General features: G+C 36.0%; 1 protein-coding gene across 3 annotated transcripts; it reads left to right on the top strand.

Annotated features, from left to right (window-relative positions):
* Positions 1-3,407: 3,407 nt before the first annotated feature.
* Positions 3,408-12,748, top strand: LOC127792517 (uncharacterized). Of its 3 annotated transcripts, none has more exons than XM_052323034.1 (8): positions 3,408-3,751; positions 4,699-4,839; positions 4,963-5,055; positions 5,141-5,267; positions 9,200-9,309; positions 9,907-9,987; positions 11,684-11,766; positions 11,919-12,747. In XM_052323034.1, the coding sequence occupies exons 1-8, from the start codon at positions 3,413-3,415 to the stop codon at positions 12,136-12,138; spliced, it is 1,194 nt and encodes a 397-aa protein (XP_052178994.1). In that variant the 5' UTR covers positions 3,408-3,412; the 3' UTR covers positions 12,139-12,747. The 3 variants fall into 3 exon arrangements, with proteins under 3 accessions (XP_052178994.1, XP_052178995.1, XP_052178996.1); XM_052323035.1 differs by having other exon boundaries at positions 11,687-11,766; positions 11,919-12,746; XM_052323036.1 differs by lacking the exon at positions 4,963-5,055 and having other exon boundaries at positions 11,919-12,748.
* Positions 12,749-17,633: the final 4,885 nt, after the last annotated feature.

Below are 17,633 nucleotides of genomic sequence, written 5' to 3'. Positions count from 1 at the left end.
AGGACTCCTTCTCTTGTGGGTTTGTCCATTAAAAATCAGTCTGTAGAACCCTTTCAGAATTCCAGAAAATTTTAAGCACAAACCCAATATTCAAACTTGTGAAGTGAATTAAGAATATGGAACACATGATCAAAATGAAGAATCCTAACTATTTTAGTATTTTATAATTTTGGTTATTTTAGACTTTCCAAAATTCTAATTTTTTCACAATTAATATAAAACTCTTAAGCATAACATGGGATATAATAGTCTTTCAAAAGATTTGGTCATAAATAAAGATGATTGACAAGCAAAAATCCATATAGCCAATCCCATCTAGTTGAATAAATGCTTATTTCATTTTGGTGCTATTGCTGTTGTTATGGAAACAATTCTCATCCATTTCGACCTAACGGCTTACTTTTTGTCTCCCCCAATGTGGGGAAGAATTGATGGAATAAAAATGGATAAAAAAAGCTAACTTTTTTGTTTTGACAATATTAATCTTAATAGTTTTTTAAAAGTTCAAATTTACCCTTAATGTTATCACACTCTTTATCTTTTTGCTAAAAAGGTATACTGGACATTTGATGATTAATACCCTTCAAAAATGTTTTCCATCACTTTTCATCTCCTACTCTCCTAAACAAGGGAGAAAATATTTTACATTCCGTTTCAATCATTTTCATTCCATTGCATTAATACTGAATCTCTCCCAAATAAAGGTTAAGATGTCCCAACATAACATTTGTTTCTCCCCTTCATTGAATAATAACTTTGAAAAATATTTCATTCACTTCTCTCTCATTGCCCCGCCTTTAGTACTTCTTGATTTTTGTCTTATATGTATCTATTTTACCTAGTTTATATATATAATCTTTTTTTACCTTTTGTATCAAGTTAATAAATTTTTTATAACCTTTGACTTTGCTTCACTTACAGTCTTTTTTGCTTTTTTTTTTTTTTTTTTCAAATTATACTGCTTTAAGTTTTCTTTATTATGATATTTCTATAAAACCTTATAATAAGCGCTCTTAATTTTAATATTCTCTTATATTCTTCATTTCACCGCCAAGACTTTTTTTGATTTGAGATTTTTCCTTTTGACTATCCAAAATAATTTTTGTTATATTTTGAATAGTATAACCATTTCAATCCATATTTGGTTTGACTCTCCATTACTGCTATCTCTCCTGTCACACTTTTTTCTTGAAAATAATTTGTTTTAACCTTTTAAATCCACAATCTAATTATTGAGCTTTACTATCTATTTTTTGTTATGGGCATTAATAACATAAGTTAATGAGTGGTCAGTCATTCTCTTATCATAATTATATAATCCTTACAACAAAAGCGATCTTTCTATCTTATAAAAAAGTAATCTCTTTGACTACTTAATAAGCCAATTTTATATATGATAAGTGTTCATTCATTTTGAAGACCTAGTGTTACTTTGAGCTCATATATTATTTAATCCAATGAGTTTTACATTGGCTGTTAACCACCTAAAATGACCCTCCTGCTTTATTAAAGCTTGAGAATGTCTGTGGATAGGAAAGCATAGGCAAAAAATGTTCACGTTTTTTAGAATTTGAAATATCAATTTCTAGCAAAAAAGCTCTTTGTTTGTTTAATGAATTTTTTACTCATCCTAATTGTAATTGGGATGATTGGATCCCTAACAAGGGCAATAGTGATGAGAGGTTACTTGCTAACATAGATCTCCTCCTGCCAAACTAATGGGTGTGGGAAAGAGAATGGGAACATGTAACTCCACTTTCTATATTAATAATGTTATAAAAATGAAATTAAATGATTCATAAAATAAAATTGAACTTACTTAGTTTACACAATAAAACTAGCATTGATTTGATTGAGTTACTGGTATTAAAATGAAATGACAGTGAAAATCATTTGTTTTTACATTAGCAAGCAATTCCCCATTGCATGGATTAGCTTCCCAGACTCAGCCCTATCAAATGTTCGCCCAAGGCTTAGCTCATTATATGGTAAAAATTTGACTTGCAATGCGGCGATACATAAAATTAATGTCCCTATCTAGTAATTTCGCTGACTACGTGGATTGCTTGAGAGACTAATATGTGGCAAGTCCATAATACAAAGCGGAATCTGAAAAATTTAGGTCGGACCGCAAGATCTGTTCTAACTTGACTGGGATCCTCGAGAATCGTGCCCGCTCATCTTAGGCACCCCATAATGGACTCACCTATAAAAAAAGGAGTCCTCACCAGATATGACCAAATTCTACAACTTTTACATCTATTACTACTCGCATTTACTCTACTGATTTGAGTATCGGAGTCCACTCTGGGAGATCTTAGTCCTATCACTCCGTTGTCCTGCAGGTAGTATCTCTGAGGTCTGACATCGCCAAGTCTGAAGCTCCACTCCCAAGGTCTAATCGTCGAGACTGCACGTGATGGTCAATCTCAAATACCATCATCAACTTAATGTTTAGGAGGTTTCTTGTAAAAATACTAAAATTAAAAGGTATTATGTGCACATTTTATGAAACTTATTCCATGTAAATTACAAAAATTATTAGGTGCTTATTACAACACATAATATTATCTCAACTTGTTGTTTTATTAACAAAATATCAGAAACTTTTTTTAGATAAAAGGGAAAATTTGTCATTTCACGTTTTCATGCTATGTTTAGAACACGAAGAATATTTTTTTTTATAATTTGGCTAAATATCAAATGTATTCCCTGCAATTTATCTATTTTATTATTAAGCAAATACTAAATTTCTATTAGAAGTTTTAAATTTTCAAAAATATTTTTATATATTTTACTTAAAAGAACACAAAAACTAAAAAAAAATAAAAAATAAAAATCACTTCATGACTTGAACCTATGATTTCCATTCAAATCACAATAATAATTTTACTATTGCATTAAAGCCTTCTAATATTTTTATCTACATATGCATAACACGAGTCACCTTCTTAATTTTTTACTTAAAAATGTTATTCAAATTATTCAAAGAAAAACTTTTTTGTGAAGGCTCACCTTCAATTTATTACCTAATAATTATATAGTTTGCTCAAAAGTTTGGCTCTAAACTAATTAAATTTTTCATAATTATAATATAAATAAAATTACTTTCACTCTGGACTACATTTGTTTTTTACAATTATTATAAAATATTTAAATGCTCTTTAATAAAATGTATAAAAACAAAGAGTTATTAAGGGCAAAATAGTCAACATAATATTTACAAAATAAAATTATCACACATAATAATAATAATATTATTATTATTATTATACGTGGAAGAAGAAGGTAAAAAACCCGAAAGGTGTGAAGGACTAAGATTGGTTGGGCTTTGGGCCGTGCCAAACGAAAGGGCCCATAAAGCCTTCCAAGTTTCGGCAAAAGCAGAGCAGAGCAAAGCTCCAAAAGGTTCATGAATCAGTTCGCCATGTTCTCTGCAGCTCCAAGCAGGGCCTTGAGGTCCAAATGGTCTGCGATTCCAATTCCTCCCTTCTGCACCAAAACCCACATGGATTCCTCCTCCTCGCCCGGAACCAGAACCCCCCATGCCTACGCATTCTCGACTTCCTCCTCTTCACCCTCTCCTCCCAGAGGCGCCGCTGCCGTCGTCGTCAGCCTCCAAGAGTGGCAGGCTTGGGGCACCACCTCGCCGGTACCCGCTATGGTTGCCGAGATCGTAGAGGAATTGAAGGATCTGGAGAGAGATATTGATGCCCAGATGAGTTTTGGGGGCATTGGTGGGAAACTGCAGGTGAAAACACCCACCCCCATTCTCTGATTTATTTGCACTTTTGTATATATGTGGTGAGTCTCTTGACTGTTGGGGTTTCTGGGAATTGGTGCTGGTTGTTGAGACACGATTGAGATGCTTTGGTCATGACTCATGTGAAAAGACTAATAATAGTGACTGCCGGTAGAAGGATGGATGGATTATGGAATAGAATAAGTGTTTAGCAAAAGAGAAGTAAAGGAAGACAAATAAAAATTCGGCGGGAAGCTAGTTATAAGGCCTTATGAAAGATAATGCCATAAATAAAAATGAAAGAGAAATTAGAATTCATGTATCCAATCCCATGTGGCGGGATAAAGACTTGGTATGTTGTTGATACGAGATGCTGAAAATTTGTAACTGGATCGAGATAACCGAACTATTCAACTATTCCAATTGAGTATCAATTTGCATTTTTACTTCTTTGTGGATCAAGAAAGAGGAGAAGCAACTGGTGTTTCACACTTCTGGCCTCTAACCAAATGGAAAGTGGTACAGTTTCATTCAGAAATCTAATGTTGTTCTGGAGATGTTTAGGAAGTATATATTTTATGCAGTGTCAAAAATTGTACTTACGCATTTTATAGTACAGAATGGTCTTTCATTGCAGTGTGTATACTCAGATATGCCCCAATCACCCACATTTGGAAGTTGCTGAAATGGTCTAAATTGTTTGTTAGCATTGTGAAAGAATTCCCTATACTTATGGGGTTTTATAAAGTAAATATCATCTTTTTCTTTGTCCCATTGCTGTCGTATGCACTAATATGATAGTCTAATTTGGACATTTCATGCCTTTTCTCAATTTCAGAACATATTTGTTAATCCTTCACGCGGGTCACTATGCTATTCATCAACTATGGTCCAAGTGGTCATAGGTTTATTGGATGCAAAATTATTATATACCTGCCCTCTATGATTATCCACAGGGCGACTTCAAGGTCCACGAGGATAAAAAACACAGAGCAAAATATCAGACTTTAGGTGATTCTGAAAAGAAGCTCCAATTCTTTGCAGCTCGACAAATAGCATGTCGCTTGCTGGGTAGTAGGGGCTACCTCTGTCAGAAGGTACATGGTTCCAATATCAAACTAAACATTTCATTGTGTATTTTGATGCTTTCTTTCCTCTAATCAAACTTATCTTTCAAGGAAGACTTATATTATACTATTTTAAACATATGTAACTAGTAGTGTTGGCTTCCTTTGGAAGATTGCATGTGCTCAAAAGTCATACCTTGCTCTCTCTGGCATGGCATGCGGTTCTGGTTGTATATGCATCCAAAGGTTTGAATTCTTTAATCATTTCATGTACTGATTCTACTTTTAAAATCTTTGAAGGATCATCTGCCACATTCTTGTTTTTTGCCAGGATTTTCTACGCCAGAACAACACGGGAAAGTTGTTATGGCAAGTATTTGGTGTTCAAGCTGCAACTTTGTGCCTCTTTGGCATTCCTGAACATGAAGAAATCATGTGGAATGCACTTAAGACTGCAGGTATTATCTGATTTTTTATACAATTTATATTTTGATTGACTAGTTTGAATGTTCCATTAGAAGAAATTTTATAGTGGTAATGTCCAACTTATAACATTGATCAACATGTTTATGAATCTATATTGATTCTGCCATAGTAATTGTAAAGAGCTTCCAAACTTGTGTAGCATTGCTATGTATCTAATTGCTAAATGTGAATTATCTTCAACCATATGCTAAGGTCTTTTCACCCACTGCCCAACAAGGTGGTCAGGTAACCTTTTTTGCATAGTCAGGTATAGTTTGGGGAGATACTCTCTAAGCATGCAATAGCATGCAAAATGAACCAGGAAAAAGTATGATAACTATTATAGCTATTAGATATATAGCCTGTCATATTTCCTTGAGAGGGAAAACTTCTGACTCCTCTAGAAGTGCAACTCATGAAAACAGAACCAATTATGGTCTTACGGTGAAAAAAGTGACACCTTCCAATGTTACATTTTTGGGGGATAAATAAAGAAGTACCAAAAATTAAAAAACTTGAAGGACAGACCCTGCATGAATGAGATAGGGAACCAGAAGTTGACACTATCTTCAACCAAGGACTAGGAGATCATCAATAAATTGCATGAAGGAGGATAAACAACAAGGAGAGAGCTCCTTCAATCAAAAGGAAAGGGAAGACTCAACATTACCCTTCAAAAAAGAATAAGAACTTTCTAATCCTGCAGAAGCTCTCCTATGTTTTGCACACAAAACGGCAGTCAATGACTAGCTGCTTTCATTTCTTGAGGTTGTTATGAATAGTATCTAGGGACTGTATGGAGAAAGTAACTCTGGGAGTCTTCTTCAAAAGATCTGTCAACGGGGCTGCTTTGGCCAAGTGGCCCTTGATGAACTTGCAGTAGTAGTCAGCCAATCCAAGGAAGGAATGTAACTTTGTTATCTTTGTAGAGACCTCCCAGTCTCTGATGGTGTGTATCTTCCTGTCTTCCATTTGGAGTTGGTCCCCTCCGACAATGTGCCCAAGGAATTGCACCACCTCCTTGGCGAATGAGCACTTCTCCTTCATATATAGCTTGTTCTCATGCAACACTTGAAAATCTGCTGGAGGTGCTTCACATTCTCCTCCAAAATGCTGCTACAAACCATGATGTTGTCCAGGTACACCACCACAAACCTGTCAAGATAAGGATGAAAAATCTTATTCATTAGTGTACAAAATGTGGCTGGGGAAAGTCAAATCTCCCTTTGTCACAGAGAGAAAAAGGAATGGACAGTAAGGGGCTGTTTAGTTGTGGAAAACAACCTCAGTTTTCTGGAAAATTACTCCACAGTAAATGGAAAATTAGAAAACTTGTTCAAATACCCACAAAAAAAAAAAATCCAAATTGAAGTTGGAGATTTGGAAAACCTGGTTTTCCAAAATTGTATTGAATACGGAGAACTACTAAAACGAGTTTCCCAAAATTTCTTTACTAATTTGGAGAATCCAGTTCTTCGCAAAAGTTTTCCCCAAATCATCTCTATCTCCTTTTCTAACATAAGTTGCACAAGTTCCTCAATTCTCTTTATCATTTTTGAACATAAGTTCCAATTGTTTTAGATTAGAAATTAGTTTTCTGTACTTCTAACATTTGAACACATTTTCCAAATTTTCTATAGAAAATGAAAGCTATAGATTTTATATCTAATAAAATACGTGTATATGGTCCAAACTTGGAGACAAAGCAGTATCTATCATGGTGCTTGGCATAAGGAGGTCTTCTTTAGGATGGACTCAAAAAATAGTCCTTGATTGGATGAGACTCCAAAACAAAATTCTGTTTGGTGAGACAAAAATGCCATGCATTTTCTGTTTTCTTCAAAATAAATGTTAAAAAGTTAAAAACAGGTTCTTTGTTTGATTATACATTTTTGAAGATGGGCATTTATAAATATGGCATGGGAATGAGGGCAAAGCAGGCACAATGAAACGTGTGTAGGAATGCTTGAACTTTGTTACCTTTGGGCCTTCTGATACCTTGTTAGATTTCTTGTGTTCTTTTTTAGTTTTTTTTTTTTTTTTTTTTTGTTTAGTTTTTGTTTTCTGTAAGAAAATAAAAACTAAAGTTGGTATTTGATAATGTTGTTTGTTTTTAAAATTCTAAAACAAAATCAAAGAACCATGAGTGAGAAAAGATTTTTTTATTTCATATGGTGGTTATATATATAATATCCACTTAATTTTATCAAAAATAATTCTAAATGTAATAAAATAATTTTTAAAACTGGGTAAGTATATTATTAGTTATAATTTAATTATAATTGAGAGGGGCGGGGGGGGGGGCATTGTATTTGTAGCCAGAGCTTCCACTATCACTGGTGCCTCTAGCAACAACTCCTTGTTTGGCTGGTGCTGGAGTCTTCTTTGGCTCTGAGTAAGAAGTTTTTGGTTTCTTTTATATTTTTAGCCCTGGCTGAGACTTTAACTCTTGACCACAGGTTGGGCTCAATGTTTTTGGGCAGCTAGTGCACCCAGCATTTTCTGTACAAACAAATAAACCAGTTTGGTGTGCCCATTTTTGCAGGGAAAAAAGAAAATATGGTTCAATTTTTGGGGGCAAAAACACTGAACCATATAGTGTTTTCTATTTTTTTCCAAGATTTTGAAAATAGGGACAGGAAATTGAAACCTGCAAGGATTTCAAATTGCACATTAATTAGTCATTTAGTTTCCTGAGAAGCCACTTTCAAAGCTACTCAAGATCCAGGTAGCTTCTCCCTAAGGGAAGGGCTTCCCATTAAAACCAGTCTGTGTACCTTCACAGGATAATTTTTTCTTTCATAGAAGTCCTTTCCAGTTCAAAAACCCTTCCAAGAGGCCTCAGTCAAACACCTGTATGCTTGTTGCTAATTTATTTGAGGAAAAATCCCAGAGAAGAGTGTATCTGGTGTCAGGACCCTATGATTGTATTAGGGGTACTTTTTTGTTTTGGGGATTATGTTGTAAGGTGTTGGTAGTGGTTAGTAGCTGTTATACTAAAAACAGCTATTGGGAGTTGTACCTTGATAACCGCCTGTAAGTTGGCGCCAAAGAGAAGCTATAAAAGGCTTCTCAACTGAATGAAAAGCTACCGATGAATATTCATAGCAATTGAATCTCTCTCTCTCCCTCACTCAATTTTTCTCCCTCCGATCTCTCTGTTTCCTGTCTCTCCCTCTCAGTTTTCTCCTCTCACCTGGCCCTAATTCTCTCCCTCATGAAAAGAATTTCCATATTTGGACTTGAGGTCCTGACATCTGGCAGTTAAAATCTATTAAACTTGGCTTATAAACAAAATAAAAAAACAAATCATCAACTGCATTCGTAACCAAGTTGGGATCGGTGGTACGGCATTCGTAATGTCAATTAATTGACTTCTTAAAGTCATATCAACAATACAAATGTTAGCTAAAGTACAATGTGACAAAATTTTATGCTAGATGCCCTTCCTAATGCAAACCTCTATTGAGGGAATGATTATCTAAAAGTTCCAACACCATTTTCAAATAGAAAAGTTTTATGAGATGGTAGTGAATGAAAATAATTGATATGAGTGTATTCGATATTCAGGGAAATGAGAACATAATAGTGTGGTAGAAAATTAAAGTACTTATTTTCCTTGGCAAATTCTAAGTCCAAATTTTGCAAAATAACTATAATACTTTCTGAGTTCACTTGCCCCCCTTCAATTTTAATACTTTGCATACTTTTGATGCTTAATATTTGTACTAGGAATGCATTTTTTAGTAGCATGGAATTTAGTCTGGTGTAATTTATTCCTTGAATGCCTTTAATTGCTGATATAAATACTTAAGCTATGTTGATCTTTTAGGCTGTTATCCTTGTATTAGACAACTAGACATGATGCCAATTCTTGTGACGTTTTATTTCTTACCGTTCTGACTGCATGGCACATCAATTTCAGGGAAAAACAATGTTTGGTGCCTTTACCCAAATAAGAATGCACCGACAAAGTTAGTTCAAAATATCTTTAGTCAAGATAGATCAACAGGTTCAGAATGCGAGAAGAACTTGGTATTATTTCTTTCCTTTTCATATTCAAATTAGGAATCATGTTTCCAGCCAAAAAAAGAAAAAAAATCTGAAGTCAGGCTGTTAGTCTATTCCTAATTTTTCAAAACTTTTAATGAAATAGGCCCGCATAACAATAGCAACATGAGCAGCCATTGAATTTTTTGTTGTTTTAGGCCGTAGGATCACATACTTGTATGAGCAGCTGCCTATATCTTGTATTTGTATCTTTTACTTCTTGTCCCATCAAATAGATTATGTGAAATGATAGTATTTCATTTTGAACACCAAGAAATCCTTGTCATGGAAACTTGGGATTGGCTTTATGAATCAGCTTTGAAATCTAGCCTATCCCTTTACCATCTATTAATCAGGCCTCTGCCATCATGCCATAATTTATTCTTTGTCCACTGTACTCATGGAATAGCTGAATATTTACTTTCTGTAGTAAGAAAATTTGTTTTGACTCATGTGTTAGCTGTTTTTTGTTTCTTTGTACATGCGAGTATTTGTGTGTGTGGTTACAATAGATTTTTGCTACTTAATATGCTTTTTATTTTAGTTCAAAAAGTTGGTAATTTTCATGTTGATTCTACACAGACAAATGGAGAGAGGATCCTGAACTATGTGTTGCTTGATGGTACCTGGAATAACTCTGCTGCAATGTTCAGACGTTTGCAGGTCCTACTGCATTCTAATGACACTGTTTACATTTCTGTTGTAATATGAACTTCCTGTTCTTATGTCATATATGTCCCAGACCAGCCATCTCTCTTGTAAGTCATCCCATTGAAACCTTATGTGGGTACTTGTATGGCTCTGATATGTTAAATGAGGACTGCATACATCTGATTGCCATTAGGGTGGTACCATGCACCACACGGGGGACTTCTTCAGCTCTCTTGGAGCATTGAACGCAGCTCCTTGAGCCCCCCTCCCTGAATCAAGCACATCTCCATGTTATCTCCCATTACAAACTCATCTCCATGGACTGGCAAACTGTAATAGTATGATTCTGACCTTATCCTTGGACCTAGTCCTGGTCGGTTGAGGTACCCCTTGGCTTATATACAGAAATTTTCTGCCCAAATTTTGTAAGCCCGCCATTAGCATGCTTGCAGTACTTATTGGTTTTGATTGCAAGAATTTCTCTAACTAAGCAGGTCATTATTTTCAATCAGAAGCTGTTCTCCTAGTATATTGCTTTTCGTGAATATCTCTTGATGCTGCCATTGGCTCTCAATCCTTCTACCAAATCCGGTTTTAAGCAGCTCCTAGTGGGTCCAATGTCTCTGAGAACTTAGGCTGAGGCAGGGCCTAGAATATCCTTCTACGGTGGCTTGCCATGGTTTTATGTAATGGGGGCTAAATTGTTTGTGTCCGGGGGTGGGTGGGAACCCAAAAAACAAAGGGCTCATGCATCCCATGTAATCACTGCATGCCTTGGGTCATGTCTAGACTCTTGTATTATCCTGCAGTACACCTGTCACTCTTTTACATCTGATGTGCAGTCAATCCACTAATGGAGTATCAAGCCATGATTGCTAACCTTGTCCTTTGGATGTTGGCTTTTCGGTCTAATCCTCTATGTCAAGAGATTATTCTGGTAGAATACTCAAGCCTCCTTATTTCTTAGATCTTAATTCAGCTGACTTTTTGATTTGCCTTTGTTCTCTCCCTTCCCAGTTCTATCTGATCCATGCTAGTTCATCACTGAACATTAATTCTTCGAATACTGTCAGCCATATGTATGGATATGGCTGTACCTGTTTATCCTCTCTTAACATTTATAAATATTTCATAGGGAAAAGAATGAAGATGAAATTCATTAAGCTCAAACAAGTCATTAAACACTAAAAAAAGAAAAGAAAGAAATCAAATTCACAAACTACATCTTGTTTTCTGCAATAGTTAACATTATTTTGTTTGTTTCCATTTTGTCTTGCCTTTCCTATTCATCAGAATGAGTGAGCATAAAGTAATATGGATCACAAAAGTGATTTACTCAATATCTCATTTTGAAATACAATAACTCATGGGCTTTTATTTTCTTCTTTGCCTCTGGGAAAGAAGAAAGAAAATATATACTTTTGTGAGACAAATGAGAGAAAAGGAGAAACCTCGGAAGCCTCTAAGGACCTTCAATTCTTTTTCTTTCTTTTTTGAGTCATTAATTAGTGATGAAAAGGATTATGGATTGTTGGGATTTTCGTAGCACTGATAGTAGAGTTGCTTTCAGGAATGTTGAAAAGGCTAGCTTTGAGATTTTCTGGATTTGGTCTACGAAAACTTGATGAATCTAGAGCCTTGGAAATGTTTATTTTCAAGGCTTCTTAGGTGTTATGTGAATAATGTTCTCATGTGATTGGTTCTTTAGCAGGATCAAGCAAAGGAAGTTTGGGGAGATGACCTTTCATGCATCTCTCTTTCCACTGGTGCATCCGCAATGCATAAACTTAGGTGAGATAAAAACCTTGAATCTCTTCCATTCGGACAAAATATAGTTCTTATCCATGAATTTTCTCTTCATTTCTTATTTTTTTGACTTTCCTTTAAAATCCTTCCCATCTTGTTGAATTTAATTGTGCCCACTTGTGGTGTTTGGAACCCAGGCCCCAACCATCATGGGATCGAACATGTACTGCAGCAGCCGCAGCTGGACTCCTCAATGAGCTGCAACTTCTCCCGGATTTCATCTCATTTGGGTTCGATAAACAGGCTGATGCAGTGGAGGAGGCTTTAGCAGTTCTCTTAGATGCACTTACTGGGAGAAGACGTCGGATGGGCAGGTCCATCACCCGCAGAGGAAGGCATAATAGTGACATCTGTTAACAGGCCACCAGGAACCGGCAAAATGGTGGAAATTATTCTGATTTCTCGCAGCATCAAGGCTTGCGCCTCTCCTTCCAGCTAAACATACTAATGCGTGCGTGCTTGCTGATAGCAAGTAGGTTAGATCTGACATCCATGCTCGATATTGCATCTAGTCGAAGAAGCACAGGAAGCGGAAAGGGTCGGTAAACATTATTGATTTCATGTTCATTTTTTACATTCTACAATGATACACACACATTCAGTCCGAGTCCCCTTTAGTAGCGGAGCCTGAGAGGCAGGGGACGAACAGGAACTTGTTGCTTTTGTAATCTGTTTACTTGGTAGGTCCTAGTTCTTCTTCATTTAGGAACTTAAATCTTGCTAGAATTATACACACAAGTGTTTTATGTCGAAGCGAATGCATTTTTGTCAGGATATTGTGTTAATGGCGTATAGAGGATACAGAATTTGACAAGAAATCCCAATAGAATTTCTATGGTTTTGGATCTTCCAATTAAGCTCAACAGGTAGATGAACGAATGCCTTTATTGAGCAGCAAAGGAAGTTTCTGCTTGTCAGAGAGAAGCCATAGTTAAATGTGAGCTACTAGTAGTCTTTTTAACTTCTTTTTGCTCCTTTTGGCCTCTGGTTTCTATATTGGGGAAGAGTAGATGTCTCAAAATATGGATTTTTGCCTGTCCATCTGCTTAGAGATGGTAATTTTTATTTGACAAATTGGACCCTTTAAGAAGTTAGGTATGAACTGAATCTATTCACTAGGATAGCGTTTGTTAAAATGAATAAGATAAGATTATATTAAAATAATTTCTGTAAGATCAAAGATAACTTTTTTAAATGAGAGATAAATTTATTTGAAAAGTTTAAAATAAGAAATCACATAACTTTTTTTTGGATAAATTTAACAAATATAATAAAAAAAATACTTTTGTCTGAATATTTTTTATATCTTATTTTTTTTTTATATATCTCTTGGTTAATAAACATTACTTAGGATGAGGAAAATAAAATATCAACTCTGTCCCCAACCCACATCGAACTAATATGTATTTATATATATATATATTATTTTCTTTAGCATAAATAATATTGGAGTATTATATATGCATATTAGGTAGGCTCTTACATGAGTAGCTTATAGTTGAGATTTAACTCAAGTAAATAAAATATTCACATCCAACAACTGTAATCTAAAACCATAATAATAAGTTCAACTTTTAATTGCAAATTTGAGATATATGTGGGGGTACAAGTGAATGTGTATCCAAATTTATTGTGATATGTGGAAAATATTTTTTGTATAAAAATATCAATTTTCTCATTCTAATAAGATAATGAAGTACTTCAATAGCGAATTAAATTTTGAAGTGAGTGGTATTTCGTATAAGTGATATTTTATAGTGATGTATCATAAACTAAAATCTATTATAAAATTAAGCCTAAATCAAAAGAAAGGAAGATGGACACCATAGAAAAGGCCAACTAAACAATCTCTAGAAGACTGACATATCTCCCAAAGACACAAGCCAATGAGGACGGCTCAGTCTCCCAGAGACCTTTCCCACAAGAAAATCTTCCATAATTCTTATTGATTAACCATCGTGCCAAATTGTCCGACGTGAAGGGATTTATCACAATGAAGGGATTTATCACAATTGAGTCAGATAATCACACAAAAAATTAAGAAAAATAAAAGAGATATACGAGATTACCCAGGTTCACCCCAAGTTAGGGCTACGTTCTGCAAAGAGTTTTTTACTATATTTTTCGATTACAGCAGATTCAATCACTTACAATTGAACAAAAGAAACGAAAATATATATGCCTCAAAAATGGGCCTAAAACCTAAAACAATATAAAAAACTCTTAAGTCCAACCATACGGGTCAACTTACGTAAAAGCCCAAACTCGTCGGGGGGCGCTGCCCCCGAACCCCAACCCGCTGACCGGGCAGCAGGACACCCGTGTCGGGGGCGCTGCCCCCCAACCCCCGTATCCCGCGTGTAGGAGTCACATTTAGTTGGGTAATACTTCAGTTTCCCTAAGCTCACGTGGGCGTACCCGGTGTGAGAAACAAGGGTCCCCGAAGTATTCGCCAACTCTAACACAACGGGCTTATCGAGCGATTCACAAAAAGAGAAAAAAAAATAATTTTGCCCCCACCCACTTTGCAAATTTGCAAAGCGGTCCACTGCCCCCCCCCTCTCTGGTGCATCTCTCCTACCATGGCTACCGCCTCGTCTCACTGCCACGCCTCACTGTCGTCATCTCGCCTTGCCTCTTTGCCAAGGCCGCCTCGCCCTCGTCGACAGTCGATGCAGCGACTGTCGGCGAGGGCGAGGTGAGGCAGCCATGGCAAAGAGGCGACGGAGACGAGGCGAGGCGATAGCAGCAAAGTGAGGTGGCAGCCATGGCAAGGGAGACGCACCAAAACAAGGGGAGAATCCATGGGAGGGGGAGGGAAAAAGCAGGGCGTGGGGGCAAAATTGACTTTTTGCCCCCTTTCGATAAGTCTGTTAGATTTTCTAGCATTTTTCTGTACCAAATATTACAGAGATTAGAGTGATCTAAAAGATTCACTAAATGGGGTATAGCATTGGGGAATGTGATATTAATTTTCAGTCACGACATGCTATTAAAGGGCAATCATTGGCAGATTTTGGTGTGAAATGCACATATGACTAAAAGTCTTTCAAGAGAGATACCCTAAAATGAAAATTATTTATTGGTGGAGACTCAAGCTCACAAAGAAGTGGGGGAAGGGTAGTCCTAATATCCCCAAAGGATGATAGTCTTGAATACTCATTACGTTTTGCCTTCATAGGTTTCAATAACATTGCAGAATATGAAGCCTTAATTGTTGGAATGAATCTAGCCTGAAAAATGAAAGCAGAAAAATTGATAGCACACAACGATTGACAACTAATGGTGCAACAATTCCAAGGGCAATCTAAGGCTATAGAGCCACTAATGGCACAGTACCTACACAAAGTTAAGACATTCGCATAACCCTTTAAAGACTTTCAATTGATACAAATTAACAAACATTAAATGACTATGCTGATGCCTTGTCTAAATTAGCATTAGTCAAAAAAAAAAAAAAAAATAGCTGGAAGGATACAAGTAGAGATTCTCCAAGAAGCCTAGCATTGAAGAAGAAGAAGTACTCGTCATAGATATTGCCAATGATTGGAAAATTCCGATAGAGAAATTCCTAAGAATTGGCAAACCCCCCACTCATTCAATAGATGCGAGGAAGATGAAAATTTGGGGCACCAAATTTACTCTAATTGATGGAATATTGTGCAAGAGGGCTTTCATAACGTCTTTGCTAAAATGCTTAGGCCTCCAAGAAACTAAATACACTTTGACCGAGATACATGAAGGGATTTGTAGAGAACACATAAGGTCAAGAACATTAGTAGCTAAAGTCCTTCAAGGATTCTTCCGACCTACATTGCAAAAAGATACTTTTAAGAAAGTAAAAAAGTGCGACAAATGCTAAGTCACACACCAATTCATTATACCCTTGATAACAACTATACAAAATATTTTTCAGCCAACACCTTTTGCACAATGGGATTGGATATCTTGGGTCCTTTTCCACGAGCAACGGGTTAAAAAAAAAAAATTATACTAGTGATTACTGATTATTTCATTAAATGGATAGAAGTAGAAGCCCTATCCCTGATTAGTGAAAAGATCCTAAAGAAATTAGGGCTCTCGTGTCGTTTAAGTGTGGGCTTCCTAATATAACATTGTATTCAATCAAGGGGGGTTTTAACAACTATAAATTTAGCTTATCTGGTGATATTTCGAGGTTTTGTCCTAGCCTGACTGCTAGTGGCCCAACCTGCAACAATAATGTTCTAAGATATCGCAAAGATAGAACGGCCCCAAGGCAACTAAATGTTAGATCGCGACACTATAGACTGCCGCAGACAATTGAAAGGTTTGAGAGACGCTGCTACCTCCCTTTGATCACTTAAAATTGAAAAGTCTAGTAATAGTGACCACCCATTGGCATGAATTTGGGCTGGGACAAGATGAAAAGCTTTTAAGAGTGTAAGGCAAAAATTAAAGTACAATGTTACATGTATAGATGAGATGTACAAGCTCAATGATTACATCGGATTTCATCCGATGATGAAGTCCAATCATCAATTATCATACTTCATCAATCATGAAGCCCGGGATTTCATTCAGAGGCGACAATGATAAATTAGGTGAAGATACTTTTGAATTTTGACATTTTCGATCATTCTCTCGATAACTCAATTACCTGTGCAAGTAACATTTTTCAAAATTAAATAAGGGAAACCTAAGGCCACTACCAACAATGACTCATGGACAACATACACCCCTCTCCCATATCAGTTGTACCTCTTTCCCCTCGTATGAGCAACCTTTACTTTATAATCCGTGGCAAAGGAAAACGACAAGTCCCATTCCATTAAATGGGAAGGTTTCCTAAGAATCCTATCTAGCTCTAGATGTAAGAGACATCCCTAGTTGGATTTTTTTTTTTTACCTAACCATGATAACTTAGCGAGACAAACAAAACAGATAGCCAAGTCGCGAGAAAACATTCTTTGGGAGACCAAATACACTCACGAGAAACAGTTTTCTGGAGACCGAGTAAATGCCCAAAAACAAAACATACTAATAGATCTGAAGACCGAAACCGATCCCTAGGAGACCAAGATTGATGTTCACGACAGGCAGTAAGAAATAGCACGAAGAAGATGAAAATACCTCAAAAAGGTTGCAATAAATCGGGAAAAAGTGTTGAAATCTCCCAAAAAGTGATGTATGGTCGCTGGGAGAATGAGTGACACTTTTCAGTCAGGAGAGCTAAAAGTGGTCTTCATGAGATGTTTTGAAAAAGTTGAGCAATGACAAAGGAAAACAAAAAAAGAAAGCAAGTGGTGAAAAGTGAAAAGTAATTGACCCCCTTTATATAAGGGAGGCCTCAGAAGCTCAAAAGTCACAAAAATATTGGGTACTCAGCAAAAAACTTAACCTGTAAAATAAGTCCAGGAAAGTTAATAACGGTTGAAAAATGTTAAAACCCTGGGAAAATCCCCTTGGACATCGTTACAATCTACTCTTTCTTTCCTTCAATTAGCTCAAAGAAAAGAGTAAAAAGCAATTGATATATCATGAATCAACGCTCACTAGAAAAAATAAAAAAATTCAAATCAAAATAAAGGAAGATGTGCATCACATAAGAGGCTTGCCGAACAATCTCTGAAAAATTATAATGTCTTTCGAAAATGAGAATCAATGAAGACGACTCTAAGAGATTGGAGTGTTCTAAAGACCGATACAAATTTTGGAAACCCTAAGAGATTGGAGGTCTTGAACAAGGCACGAACATGATAAATTTGGACATTTAAAAATCTTTCTTGAAATTTCATAAAGGATAAAGTATTTTTCGTAAAAGTTTTAATTCTAGTTAATCTCAAAATATTAAGGGTGTTTATCACAAATCC

Source organism: Diospyros lotus, chromosome 15 (genome assembly GCF_014633365.1).
Source record: "Diospyros lotus cultivar Yz01 chromosome 15, ASM1463336v1, whole genome shotgun sequence".
Lineage (NCBI taxonomy): Eukaryota > Viridiplantae > Streptophyta > Magnoliopsida > Ericales > Ebenaceae > Diospyros > Diospyros lotus.
This window is presented reverse-complemented; position numbering and strand designations above follow the sequence as displayed.